Here is a 14,115-nt window from a genome sequence, read left to right on the forward strand (position 1 = left end):
AAGATTGTGTTTTCCCTAACACCCATGAACTATACTACACCATTCTTCTTTTTTTTTTTTTTTTTTGAGACGGAGTCTGACTTCGCTGTCCAGGCTGGAGAGCAGTGGCACAATCTTGGCTCACTCTGCCTCCTGGGTTCAAGCAATTCTGCCTCAGCCTCCCAAGTAGCTGGGACCACAGGTGTGTGCCACCATGTCTGGCTAATGTTGTATTTTTAGTAGACACAGAGTTTCACCATGTGGGCCAGGTTGGTCTCAATCTCCTCACCTCAGGTGATCTGCCCACCTCAGCCTCCCAAAGTACTGGGATTACAGGCATGAGCCAATGCACCCAGCCTGTACTGCACCATTCTTTGCTGTCTTGTCTTGGAAAAGAAGGATGTAATGAAACATCCTATGTCCTGGCAATGGCTTTTCTTTGGTAATACCTCTTGAGGTGAATATTACCTATCTTTTTTTTTGGGGGGGGGGGATGTAGAATAATTTGCATAATGAGATTAGAATTCAGAATGGAATATAAGGAATGATGTTCCCGCTAACTGAGATCCAAAGTTAGGGACAACTGTCCTCTGGTCTGGGAGCCTCAAGAAGCCCCTACCAAGCTCTCCTGTCAGGAAAGAGTCTTAAAGAGTCCCAAAAGAGAACTTACGGGCCATAAGAAGAGAGTTATAAAGTTGAATTCCAAGCTTGGGGCCCCGTGTATAACTTTATTGGATGTATACCAGCAATAATATTAACAAAACATTAAACAAAACATCATTTGGTGTTTCAAGTGACAGTTGGTGTCAATGAGAGCAAAAGCGAAAGCACATAAGTTATGCGGTTATTTTTCCACCTGCTGTTTGGAAGGTCTGCCTCTGTGGGGAATTTATATTCTGCCCTCTTAGCTTAACTGAAAGTTTACTCAGGGTTCCCTGAATGGTTCTGAGATTGCTTGTGCTACAAGAGGCATTTGGTGAAAGATTGGGGAGACAAAATAAAGTAGTAGCCACATTTATTTTATGCTTTATGCTTAGAAAGGCGCTGCTGCAGCTCATCAACCTTTTTGCTTATATCCTGGCTTACCTTGTTGGTGTGGGGCAGCATCTGGGCCCACACCTGCTCCAGTTCTCCCTCATATCTTCCTTCTTCACCAGCTCCATAGAAAAAGAATGCCCGCTTTTACGTTAAGGGCATTGATGTCATTGAAATTGGAGGTTTGAAGGCGGTAAAAGATCAGTTTGGGTTCCAGTCAGTCCTTGTGAACTCCAGATATTCCCCATGGATTCCATTTACCCTTGCTTCCTGTACTTTGCATCGTCTCTTCTTCCTGATTTCCTGCTGACCTCAGGTTTCAGCATCTGATGCAAAGACAGAAGCCTCGCTGAAACTAATTAACCAGCTTCCACAATTCAATAAGGCCTGGACCCTATTATAAGTCCCTGCTTATATGTGTATCACGCTCAGAGTGTTTGTTTCTCTGATAGAACCCTGACTGATGCAACCTCCCATGCTTTGGACTGAAGAAATCCCCTGGTTACTTAGACTTGGACATTTGCCATGCGGAGGAATTATAGATCCCTAAAAGGAGAAATTGAACTTGACACACACACACGCACACACACACGCACTCTCTCTCTCTCTCTCTCTCTCTAGGTCCCTAAAGGGAGCAATTGAACTTGATACACAAAGACATACACACAATTCTTTTCGTTTTTCACATGAAGAATTTTTTAGTCACCTTTGCATAACATTTTGACAAAGCTACTCAGTTCTTCCACTATATCCTTTTACTTTTTAGTTTGAAGTAAGTTTAAGTTACAGAAAACTTACAGAAAATAGTTATCATATTCCTTTCATCTGGCTTCCTGTATTATTAACATCTTAACAATCGTGTAATTATCAAAACCAGGAAATTAACAATATTAACTATATTATAGAACTAATTCAAATTTCATCTGTGTCCCCATTAATGTTTTTCTTCTTTTCCAGTATCCAACAATATATGTTAATTGTTAAGTCTCCTTAGCCTCCTCTCATCTGTGACTTTTTCTTAGTCTTTTCTTGTCTTCCATGACCTTAACAGTTTTTTAGTGTACTGATCAGGCATTTAGTAAAATACCTCCTAATTTGAGTTTTTCTGATGTTTTCTTATGATCAGATTGAGGTTATTCATTTTTGGCAAGAATACCACAGAAGTATTTTCTACAGTTATTTTTGAGTTATGTGTGTGTGTGTGCACGCACACATATACTTTGCTGTGTTTTCTTCCCGTCTGACACAGAGTCCTGAAGCTAATGCCTCATATTTGAGGTTTTTCTTATGGCAGTACCCACTTTCTAGTAACCAATTTTGTGGCAGTCATAAAAGACTATGTTACAAAGACTACAACTTGCATATCTCAGTGCTTTAAACACAAAGGTTTATTTTCTATTAATGCGAAATGTCGATCACAAGTTTGCTGAGGGGCTTTGCTCCTGGTTGCTTCTCAAATACCTAAGCTGATGAAATATCCACCACTTTCAATATTTCTGGTTATCAATGCAGAGAGGAAAAAGAACTTTGGAGTATCTTATAGCAGCAATTAAATGCTTCAGCCTTGAAGTGATACATCATACTTCTCTCAACTCATTGTTTCAATCTAATCATATGCCCCACTTAGCTATGAGGCCACCAGGAAGAGCATTCCTACCATGTGCTTGGAAGCAGGGGACCAGGAATATTTGACAAACAGCTTCAATGATGACCACATTTCTACTATGATAGTTGGTGCATTTTAAAATTATTTTACAAAATGATTTTCTGACTGCATTTTATGCATAATTAAAATTTTGAAAATAGTTAAAAGCATAGAGGACGAACAAGAAAGTATTCCTCATTCAACCTTCAAAAGTTATGCATGAATGTTTGTGTTTGTTTCTTTGCATCTGCTTTTTCTGCGTGTGTGTGCGTTTGCGTGCCTGCATTTGTGTATGTGTGTGTGTGTGTGTGTGTGTTTGTGTAATCAGGACCACACCAGAAACAGAGCTATATACTGATAAATTTCACTTATTTTGAAAATCTTACCATTTCAGCACAGATTCTTTGAAATGACTGATTTATTAAATAACTAGTACTTCAGTGAATAGATGCAGACTTGTTTTACATTTTTCTTTTAAAGACATAGTCAAGTTTAATATTCTATTATAGATACAATTATTCTATTATAGATACAATTTAATAGATACAATTTATTCTGTTTTTCTACTTATTAGCATATCATTTAAAAACTGGACATACTGTCATGAGGTTCTGAGGCTTATAGTGGTAGTTGGTTTATTATTATCATTCCTGATTTACACAGGGATCGTAACTGACAGAGGTCCCCAGCTACTGCCCTCTATCATGATATTGGCACAAATGCCATGCCTTTCATGAGCTGTTCCTAGCCAATGACAATGTGGCAGAGATGCTAAGACAAACCCATTCTGTAAAACACAGGGCTCCTCTGACAGCCCATTTTGACTCGAGGACTGTTGAAATATTCTTAAAACTGTGCCACCGTCTGATACATTTCCTACCCAAATGTACCCTCTTTTCTCTCCTGCACAATGGTTAGACTTGCACCACAGTATGATGACTACTCCAGCTCCCTCAGGATTCCTCCCCATTTTATCCACTAAATATCTTGCCTGTTTAATCCCATCTTGGCATCTGCTTCTCAAAAGACAGGAACTAACATTAAGGAAAAGGTTTTATTGCAGAAATTTATAGGGCAAGAGTATCAAGAGAAGGTGTGAATATTCTGATTTTTTTCCACCTTTCCGCAAGGAGCCATGCCATGGTCAGTCAAGTGGAGGGACACTTCCTGTTTCCTACTTTCCCGTGTTAGGGGTCAACTGTGAGAACAAATTCATCACTGTCATCACTGTGGGAACAAAATGTTGTGGTACCGGGATATCAAGGTTGTCTGGGAAAGCCAGCTGCCCTGCCTTTGGAAACACTGAAGTTTATGATATGTGTGTAGCCCTGCTCTCAATAGTAGGAAGTCATCCATCCTTGGAGAAGTTAAGTAAAAGTACACCTCCTCTCCCTGGAAGTAGAGGGTGCTCTAGGTCTCAGCCAGCTAATTGCTTGGCAAACTGAAATGAGTTCCCAGGATCATACTTGGCCATTTTTGCTTATTGCTTGGCCCCACTTAAAAATGTTAATTACTATTAGTTCAAGTTATTACTTTTCATGCTAAAGAGATGTCGTTATATTCACGTTATATTTTAATAATTGTAACAGTAAGCTGATTTTTCATTCCTGAAGTAGCCCTAATCTTTTTTCTCAGCAGATATGTCACTTAATGAATGACTGAGTTTGTTTTCATGAAATCAGGTATTCTCATTTAAATATACTTGAGATTGGACTATTATGGAAACATGGTTGCGTGGGGATGTGCGTATATGTGTGTGCACATGGGCTCCTATGTGTCTGTTACCTTTGCCAATTACTGATAATTGTGATTGCCTTATTGTGCTCCATTCGAAAACAAATTGTTTGGCTTTCCATTGTTTTATATGTGATTAACAATTTGTTTAGCATGGAAATTATATCAGAAAAACAACACAACATCTTTACTGAGAACTTTGTTTTGTTTTGTTTTGTTTTGAGACAGAGTTTTTGCTCTTGTTACCCAGGCTGGAGTGCAATGGCGCGATCTCGGCTCACCACAACCTCCGCCTCCTGGGTTCAGGCAATTCTCCTGCCTCAGCCTCCTGAGTAGCTGGGATTACAGGCACGCGCCACCATGCCCAGCTAATTTTTTGTATTTTTAGTAGAGACGGGGTTTCACCATGTTGACCAGGATGGTCTCGATCTCTTGACCTCTTGATCCACCCGCCTCGGCCTCCCAAAGTGCTGGGATTACAGGCTTGAGCCACCGCGCCCGGCAACTGAGAACTTTTTTGAGAATCTTGATACAGTTTTTACATTCCTCCGTGTTAGTTAATTGGTTCATGTTTTGTGTACTTATATCATTTTAGATAATTTTTATTCTCCATACATTTCTTTTTTTTTTCAGATAGATGGAATGGATTTATTATTCCTCTATATTTTTAAACAACTCTCAAGTTTTTCTTTTTTATGCTTCAAATTATATTTATCAATGTTTTCTTTCTTTCCTTATCCTTTTTTTTTTTTTTTTTTTTTTTTTTTTTTTTAGAGAGAGTCTAGCTCTGTCACCAGACTTGAGTGTAGTGGCATGGTCTCATCTCACGGGAAGCTTCACCTCCTGACAAGTGATTCTCCTGCTTCAGCCTCCCGAGCAGCTGGGATTATGGGCACCCACTGCCATGCTCAGCTAATTTTTACATTTGTAGTAGAGACAGGGTTTCACCAGGTTGGCCAGGATGGTCTTGAACTCCAGACTTTGTTATCTGCTCGCCTCAGCCTCCCAAAGTGCTGGGATTACAGACGTGAGCCACCACACCCAGCCTTGTCAATGTTTTCTATCATTATTTAATTTGCCAAAATTAAATGCATTAAACACTTTAAAGAAAACAAGTATTCCATACCTAATTTGCCAAAATTTCATGTATGAAGTACTTTTAAAAACTAGTATTCTATTTACTGTATTATAATAGACTATCCATATTATAATTTATGATTTTATGCTTCAAATTATCTGATTTTTGATGGTTTTCTGGGTTTTTTTCTAAAATTGTTGTCTAATTAAATAATTTTTTAATAAGGAACATATTCAAACCTATGATTCTTCTTTCAATGAATATTGCTTTGATCACATTTCTTATCTTTTAATCAGTAATATGCACACTGTTTTCTGAATTGTCCACAGTTATATGCCTTATGCATTTCCAATGTACATATTTTAGATATTAAAAAGAATGCATGTTTGTTTTAACAACTGAAGTAATACAAAGTTTAGAAAAATGTAGATACCTTCTCTATCCACAGATTACCAATGTTAATCAGTTTCTTCGGTATCCTTTTGCAACTTTTTCTTCTAATAGTCACTATTAGCTACCCTGTGGCTGTTAATGTTCATGTTCCTGGAAGATCCTTTCAAATCCCTTTTTGTACCATCTACTTTTTCCTTTCCAAGCATCAGTACTAATGTACAGCCCTCTAGTTCTCAAGCTGCCGAAGCTGCTTTCACCCACAGGTGCAGAGATTTTAAAGTATCTGGGACATCTGGGAATTGATGTGCTCATCCCTCCCAGCGGGGCCTTTAACCAATGACTGAACAGTCTAGGACTATGAAAGTTCACTCCCTTGACTGGTGTAAGGATAACTAGGACATAACTCACTCTCCAGAGTTTCCAAGGAGGATCATGCTGAAGCTATCCTTAGAAGGGTGTTCACCCGAGATTTCATTCTTCCTTGGTGTCTGCTGTCTTTCCTTGGATCATTTTCTTACATTAATCAGACATACACCCTCATCTGAGAGCCTATGTCTAGCTTAAGATACACCTATATAGTACAGACGTCACTATCATGCCAAAATATTGCCGTCTGGTGGCAGGACTAAGAGTATCAGAGTTCTTTGCATTCACGGCGTGACCGTTCTAATGAGAACATTTTCCAAAGTGCAGCAAGTTTCAATCTTCAAAAAACCACAGCGACTTACAGTGTAAGACCTCATGGCACTGGGGCTCTGGGGCTGGAAAAATGAGAGCAGTCTGGATGCATGCCGCTAAGAGAGGAGCAGGTAAGAAGCCTTCTGAACCTCACGGGCTCCCATACTGACGTGATTAGTTTGTCGCCCTCCTTTGCCGGTCAGAGACGGGCAGGTAAGACGCCTTCTGAACCTCATAGGCTCCCGTACTGACGTCATTATTTTGTCGCCTTCATTAGCCAATCAGGTTAGGGTCTCTTTGCCGCTCAACTACCGCTTTCTGCCACCGTCTGTCCTCAGGGCAGGCCCGCTCTCTTCTCTGAGCTTTTAGGCGTTTGCTTTTCTAGAACAGCTAGAGCAAACATTGTTCAAGATGTCCCACCAAGAGGGCAACACAGATGGTTTACCAGACTTAGGGACTGAAAGCCTGTTCAGTATAGAGGGGCAGTCCGGAGCGCCGGCAGCGACGGAGGCGTCCTCGGACATAGAAATGACAGCCCCAGAGCCATCTACCCAAGGTGGCGGTGATACCAGGGATGGTGGTTTCCTGAACAATACCAGCACAGAAAATCGAAGCACTGACAGAGAAGGTTCAGGTGAAGACGTGGAACTTGAGAGCATGGATGAGTTTGACCATTACCTCATGCATGGTGGAAGCTTATTTTATTACCCTTTACTGGGAGAGGAGGAGAGAGAAGGGGAGGAGGAAGGAGAGGAGAGAGAAGGGGAGGAGGAAAGAGAGGAGAGAACAGAGGGAGGGGCGGAGGAAGAGGAACAGCCTCAGGTGTGTCCACGATGCGATGCTGCCTACCATGAGCAGTGTTTGTTAGAGGTGGATAGGGTGCTGGAGGAGTGGATTTCCGCAGAGACATCTGCCCTGCCTCGACCTCGTTGGCAGGTCGTTACTGCTCTTCGCCAGCGGCAGCTGGGTTCAAGTACCCGCTTTGTCTATGAGGCCTGTGGGGCAAGAGCCTTTGTGCAGCGTTTCTGCCTGCAATATCGTCTTGAAGGCCATTTCAGTTCTATCGGTACTGTATGCTTTAACCAGCGTGGTACCCGGCTGGCCACTAGTGGTGGTAACCTAAAGGTGACAGTGTGGGACTGGGTGCGGCAGCAGCCAGTACTGAACTTTGAGAGTGGTCACGAAATTAACGTCACCCACATTAAGTTCTTTCCTAACTGTGGTGATTCCACACTGGCCACGTGTGGCCACGATGGGCAGGTACGGGTAGCAGAACTAATTAATGCATCATATTGCGAGAATACTAAGCATGTGGTACAGCACAGGAGAGCTGCCCACGAGTTGGCTGTGGAACCAGACTCTCCTTATAAGTTCCTCACTTCAGGTGAAGATGCCGTTGTCTTCACCGTTGATCTCAGACAAAGCCGGCCGGCTTCAAAAGTTGTGGTAACAAGAGAAATGGGGAAGAGAGTGGGACTGTATACAATCTCTATAAGTCCTGCCAATACCTACCAATTTGCAGTGGGCGGAGAAGATCAGTTTGTAAGGATTTACGACCAGAGGAGAATTGATGAGAAAGAAAACAATGGAGTACTTAAGAAATTCTCTCCTCATCATCTGGTGGATTGTGATGTCTTAACAAACATCACCAGCATTGTGTACAGCCATGATGGCACAGAGCTCCTGGCCAGCTACAGTGATGAAGATATTTACATCTTCTACTCCTCTGACAGTGATGGTGCTCAATATGTTAAGAGATTTAAGGGACACAGACATAATGACGGAATCAAAGATGTTAAGTACTATGGCCCCAGGAGTGAGTTTGTCGTGAGCGGTAGTGATTGTGGGCACATCTTCTTCTGGGAGAAATCATCTTGCCAGATCATCCAGTACATGGAGGGGGACAGAGGAGGTGTAGTAAACTGTCTTGAACCCCACCCTTACCTACCTATGTTGGTGACCAGTGGCCTAGATCGTGATGTCAAGATCTGGACACCCACAGCTGAAGCTGCCACTGAGCTTACTGGGTTAAAAGATGTGATTAAGAGGAACAAGAAGGAACGAGATTTAGATAGCTTGCACCCTACTGGCATGTTTGACAGCTATAGGCTCGGCCTTCTCATGCAACAGATGTCACAGCGAGGTCATGACCCTGGCTGGTATCACAGAGCTGAGTTCCCAGATGAAGAGTTGGATGAGGCTTCCAGCACCTCAGATCCATCTTAAGAGGAGGGCCAAGATCAAGGGGAGTGCTTGCCATCTTGAAGGCCTCATATCCAGTCCAGCTAGATGCCACTTAAGTACACTGGACTTGAAAATTCAGTTTGACTAATTTAGAATTGTCAATAGGTTAATAGATTTGCTTTTTTGTCTTCTAGTTTTCCAAATATATGCTAAAAACCTATTCGTCCATTTCCTTCGTTACTTTCCTTTCTTCCTTCCACACATTCTTTGCGTCTCATTCGTTTCCTCTGTTTCTTTTGTTGCCTGTTTCCCCTTATATGAGTGCATACGCAACTGATTTATGCCTCTTTTTCTTATAGTTGACCTCCAAAATTTCCTAATTTTGTTGATAAAGTTAGTGGCCTTATTAATGTATCTACTCATTTCTAACATTCTGAAAACTACTACCGTTTTACTTTTTTCATCTTTTAACAATTTAATTTGAAGATTAAGTTCTTTAGTTGACTTGAAAGGTTCATAAATGTGTTTATACTTTAGGGGTAAAATAAAGCAAACCATATTTCTGTTCTTTGAATACTGACACTTGACCATACACATACACATACACATGCACACACAAACACACACACACACACACACACACACGCAGCCTCAGAAAAGGAAAACAAGAGTAGTGTGTAGATGAATTCCTACCCAGGTAATTCATCCCCTTAGAGCAAATAACTTGGGATTATCTGCATTTTCTGAATCCATACGTTAATCATATTGGTGAATTTGAGTACACTGAAGTTGATAAGAACTCAGTTGAATTTAATCATATGACATTGTTTTCTCTGCACATTAATTTTCCTGAAATTTTATGGTTGGGAACTCCCACAGCATTGCATTCCAGGAAGTCCTCCTGGGAAAACATCTCCTATAAGATGCTAGCTAGGAATATAAACATCTCTCATATTTGAAAAAATATTTTTAATTAACATTTAAGAATAAGTTGCAATAAAAATTGTTTATACATGCATATAACCATTTGATATAGCTGTTAGAAAAATTCTATTTGACATCTATGTAGTACTTAAAATCAGCTGTTTTGAGTTTAAATTGTTTTCAAAATTGTCGCAATAAAAATTGTTTTATACTTACATATAACCATTTGATATAGTTGTTAGAAAAATCCTCTTTGACATCCATACATTGTTTAAAGTTCTCTGAGTTGTTTTATGAGTTTAAATTGTTTTAAAAATTGCTTTAAGTTTTACGTAAAATTTGACATCCATCCATTGTTTAAAGTTTTCTGAGTTGTTTTATGAGTTTAAATTGATTTAAAAATTGTTTTAAGCTTTACTGAAAATAAATTTAAGTTGCTAGATATCCAGTTACTCTTCAATAAAAATATTTGTTTTTATTTTATATTTGTTATTTGTGTAAATGAATTCAGAAGATTGCATTTTTCCTAACACCCAAGAACTATACCATACAATTCTTTTTTTTTTCTTTGAGACAGAGTCTTACTTGGCTACCCAGGCTGGAGTGCAGTGGCACAATCTTGGCTCACTCTGCCTCCTGGGTTCAAGCAATTCTGCCTCAGCCTCCCAAGTAGCTGGGACCACAGGTGTGTGCCACCATGTCCGGCTATTGTTTGCATTTTTAGTAGACGCAGGGTTTCACCATGTGGGCCAGGTTGGTCTCAGACTCCTGACCTCAGGTGATCTACCCACCTGAGCCTCCCAAAGTACTAGGATTACAGGCATGAGCCAATGCACCCAGCCTGTACTGCACCATTATTTCCTGTTTTGTCTTGGAAAAGAAGGATGTAATAAAACATCCTGTGTCCTGGCAATGGCTTTTCCTAGGTAATACTTCTTGAGATTAATATTACCTCTCTTTTTTTGGGGGGTGGGATATGTAGAGTAATTGCATAATGAGATTAGAATTCAGAATGGAATATAACGAATGAAGTTCCTGCTAACTGAGATCCAAAGCTAGGGACAACTGTCCTCTGGTCTGGGAGCCTCAAGAAGCCCCTACCAAGCTCTCCTGTCAGGAAAGGGTCTTATAAAGAGTCCCAAAAGAGAAATTATGGACCATAATAAGAGAGTTATAAAGTTGGATTCCAAGCGTCGGGCTCCGTGTATAACTTTATGGGTTGTATATCAGCAATAATATTAACAAAACATTAAAACATCATTTGGTGTTTCAAGTGACAGTTGGTGTCAATGAGAGCAAAAGTCAAAGCAGATAAGTTATGCGGTTATTTTTCCACCTGCTGTTTGGAAGGTCTGCCTCTGTGGGGAATTTATATTCTGCCCTCTTAGCTAAACTGAAAGTTTACTCAGGGTTCCCTGAATGGTTCTGAGATTGCTTGTGCTACAAGAGGCATTTGGTGAAAGATTGGGGAGACAAAATAAAGTAGTAGCCACATTTATTTTATGCTTTATGCTTAGAAAGGCGCTGCTGCAGCTCATCAACCTTTTTGCTTATATCTTGGCTTACGTTGTTGGTGTGGGGCAGCATCTGGGCCCACACCTGCTCCAGTTCTCCCTCATATCTTCCTTCTTCTTCACCAGCTCCATAGAAAAAGAATGCCCGCTTTTACGTTAAGGTCATTGATGTCATTGAAATTGGAGGTTTGAAGGCAGTAAAAGATCAGTATGGGTTCCAGTCAGTCTTTGTGAGCTCCAGATATTCCTAGTGGATTCTATTTACCCTTGCTTCCTCTACTTTGCATCGTCTCTTCTTCCTGATTCCCTGCTGACCTCAGGTTTCAGCATCTGATGCAAAGACAGAAGCCTCGCTGAAACTAATTAACCAGCTTCCACAGTTCAATAAAGCCTGGACCCTATTATAAGTCCCTGCTTATGTGTGTATCACTCTCAGAGTGTTTGTTTCTCTGATTGAACCTTGACTGATGCAACCTCCCATGCTTTGGACTGAAGAAATCCCCTGGTTACTTAGACTTGGACATTTGCCATGTGGAGGAATTATAGATCCGTAAAAGGAGAAATTGAACTTGACACACACACACACACACGCACACACGCACACACACACACACACACACACACTCTCTCTCTCTTTTTCTCTCTCTCTCTCTCTCTAGGTCCCTAAAGGGAGCAATTGAACTTGATACACAAAGACACACACACAATTCTTTTCGTTTTTCACATGAAGAATTTTTTTTTTTTTTTTTTTGACACGGAGTTTCGCCCTTGTTACCCAGGCTGCAGTCCAATGGCGCGATCTCGGCTCACCGCAACATCCGCCTCCTGGGCTCAGGCAATTCTCCTGCCTCAGCCTCCTGAGTAGCTGGGATTACAGGCACGTGCCACCATGCCCAGCTAATTTTTTGCACTTTTAGTAGAGACGGGGTTTCACCATGTTGACCAGTATGGTCTCGATCTTTCGACCTCGTGATCCACCCGCCTCGGCCTCCCAAAGTGCTGGGATTACAGGCTTGAGCCACCGCGCCCGGCCACATGAAGAATTTTTTACTCACCTTTGCATGACATTTTGACAAAGCTACTCAGTTCTTCCACTATATCCTTTTACATTTTAGTTTGAAGTAAGTTAAAGTTACAGAAAACTTACAGAAAATAGTTATCATATTCCTTTCATCTGGCTTCCTGTATCATTAACATCTTAACAATCGTGTAATTATCAAAACCAGGAAATTAACAATATTAACTATATTATAGAACTAATTCAAATTTCATCTGTGTCCCCATTAATGTTTTTCTTCTTTTCCAGTATCCAATAATATATGTTAATTGTTAGATCTTCTTAGCCTCCTCTCATCTGTGACTTTTTCTTAGTCTCCTCTTGTCTTCCATGACCTTAACAGTTTTGTAGTGTACTGATCAGGCATTTAGTAAAATACATCGCAATTTGAGTTTTCCTGATGTTTTCTTATGATCAGATTGAGGTTATTCATTTTTGGCAAGAATATCACAGAACAATTGTCTACAGTTATTTTTGAGATGTGTGTGTGTGTGTGTGTGTGCGCACACATACTTTGCTGTGTTTTCTTCCCATCTGACACAGAGTCCTGAAGCTAATGCCTCATATTTGAGGTTTTTCTTATGGCAGTACCCATTTTCTAATAACCAATTTTGTGGCACTCATTAAAGACTATGTTACAAAGACTACAACTTGCATATCTCAGTGCTTTAAACACAAAGGTTTATCTTCTACTACTGCTAAATGTCAATCACAAGTTTGCAGAGGGGCTTTGCTCCTGGTTGCTTCTCAGATACTTAAGCTGATGAAATATCCACCACTTTCAATATTTCTGGTTATCAATGCAGAGAGGAAAAAGAACTTTGGAGTATCTTATAGCAGCAATTAAATGCTTCAGCCTTGAAGTGATACATCATACTTTTCTCAACTCATTGTTTCAATCTAATCATATGCCCCACTTAACTATGAGGCCACCAGGAAGAGCATTCCTACCATGTGCTTGGAAGCAGGGGACCAGAAATATTTGACAAACAGCTTCAATCATGACCACATTTCTACTATGATAGTTTGTGTATTTCAAAATTATTTTACAAAATTATTTTCTGACTGCATTTTATGCATAAGTAAAATTTTGAAAAAAGTTAAAAGCTTAAAAGACAAACAAGAAAGTATTCCTCATTCAACCTTCAAAAGTTATGCATGAATGTTTGTGTTTGTTTCCGTGCATCTGCTTTCTCTGTGTGTGTGTGTGTGTGCGTGCCTGCATGTGTGTATGTGGGGGGTGTGTGTGTGTGTAATCAGGACCACACCAGAAACAGAGCTATATACTGATAAATTTCACTTATTTTGAAAATCTTACCATTTCAGCACAAATTCTTTGAAATGACTGATCTATTAAATAACTAAATACTACTTCAGTGCATATATGCAGACTTGTTTTACATTTTTCTTTTAAAGACATAGTCAAGTTTAATATTCTATTATAAAACTGTGATAATACAATCTATTTAGATACAATTTATTCTGTTTTTCTACTTATTAGCATATCATTTAAAAACTGGACATACTGTCATGAGGTTCTGAGGCTTATAGTGGTAGTTGGTTTATTATTATCATTCCTGATTTACACAGGGATCGTAACTGACAGAGGTCCCCAGCTACTGCCCTCTATCATGATATTGGCACAAATGCCATGCCTTTCATGACCTGTTCCTAGCCAATGACAATGTGGCAGAGATGCTAAGACAAACCCATTCTGTAAAACACAGGGCTCCTCTGACAGCCCATTTTGACTCGAGGACTGTTGAAATATTCTTAAAACTGTGCCACAGTCTGATACATTTCCTACCCAAATGTATCCTCTTTTCTCTCCTGCACAATGGTTAGACTTGCACCACAGTATGATGACTACTCCAGTTCCCTCAGGATTCCTCCC

The 14,115-nt window shown here is 40.2% G+C and overlaps 1 protein-coding gene across 1 annotated transcript; it reads left to right on the top strand.

The window, feature by feature from the left end:
• The first annotated feature begins 6,953 nt into the window (after window positions 1-6,953).
• LOC141582854 (DDB1- and CUL4-associated factor 8-like protein 1) lies at window positions 6,954-8,768 on the top strand. Its single transcript, XM_074392135.1, has one exon. It carries the CDS (start codon window positions 6,954-6,956, stop codon window positions 8,766-8,768), a length of 1,815 nt encoding a protein of 604 aa, XP_074248236.1.
• Window positions 8,769-14,115: the final 5,347 nt, after the last annotated feature.

This window comes from Saimiri boliviensis, chromosome X, assembly GCF_048565385.1.
Source record: "Saimiri boliviensis isolate mSaiBol1 chromosome X, mSaiBol1.pri, whole genome shotgun sequence".
NCBI lineage: Eukaryota > Metazoa > Chordata > Mammalia > Primates > Cebidae > Saimiri > Saimiri boliviensis.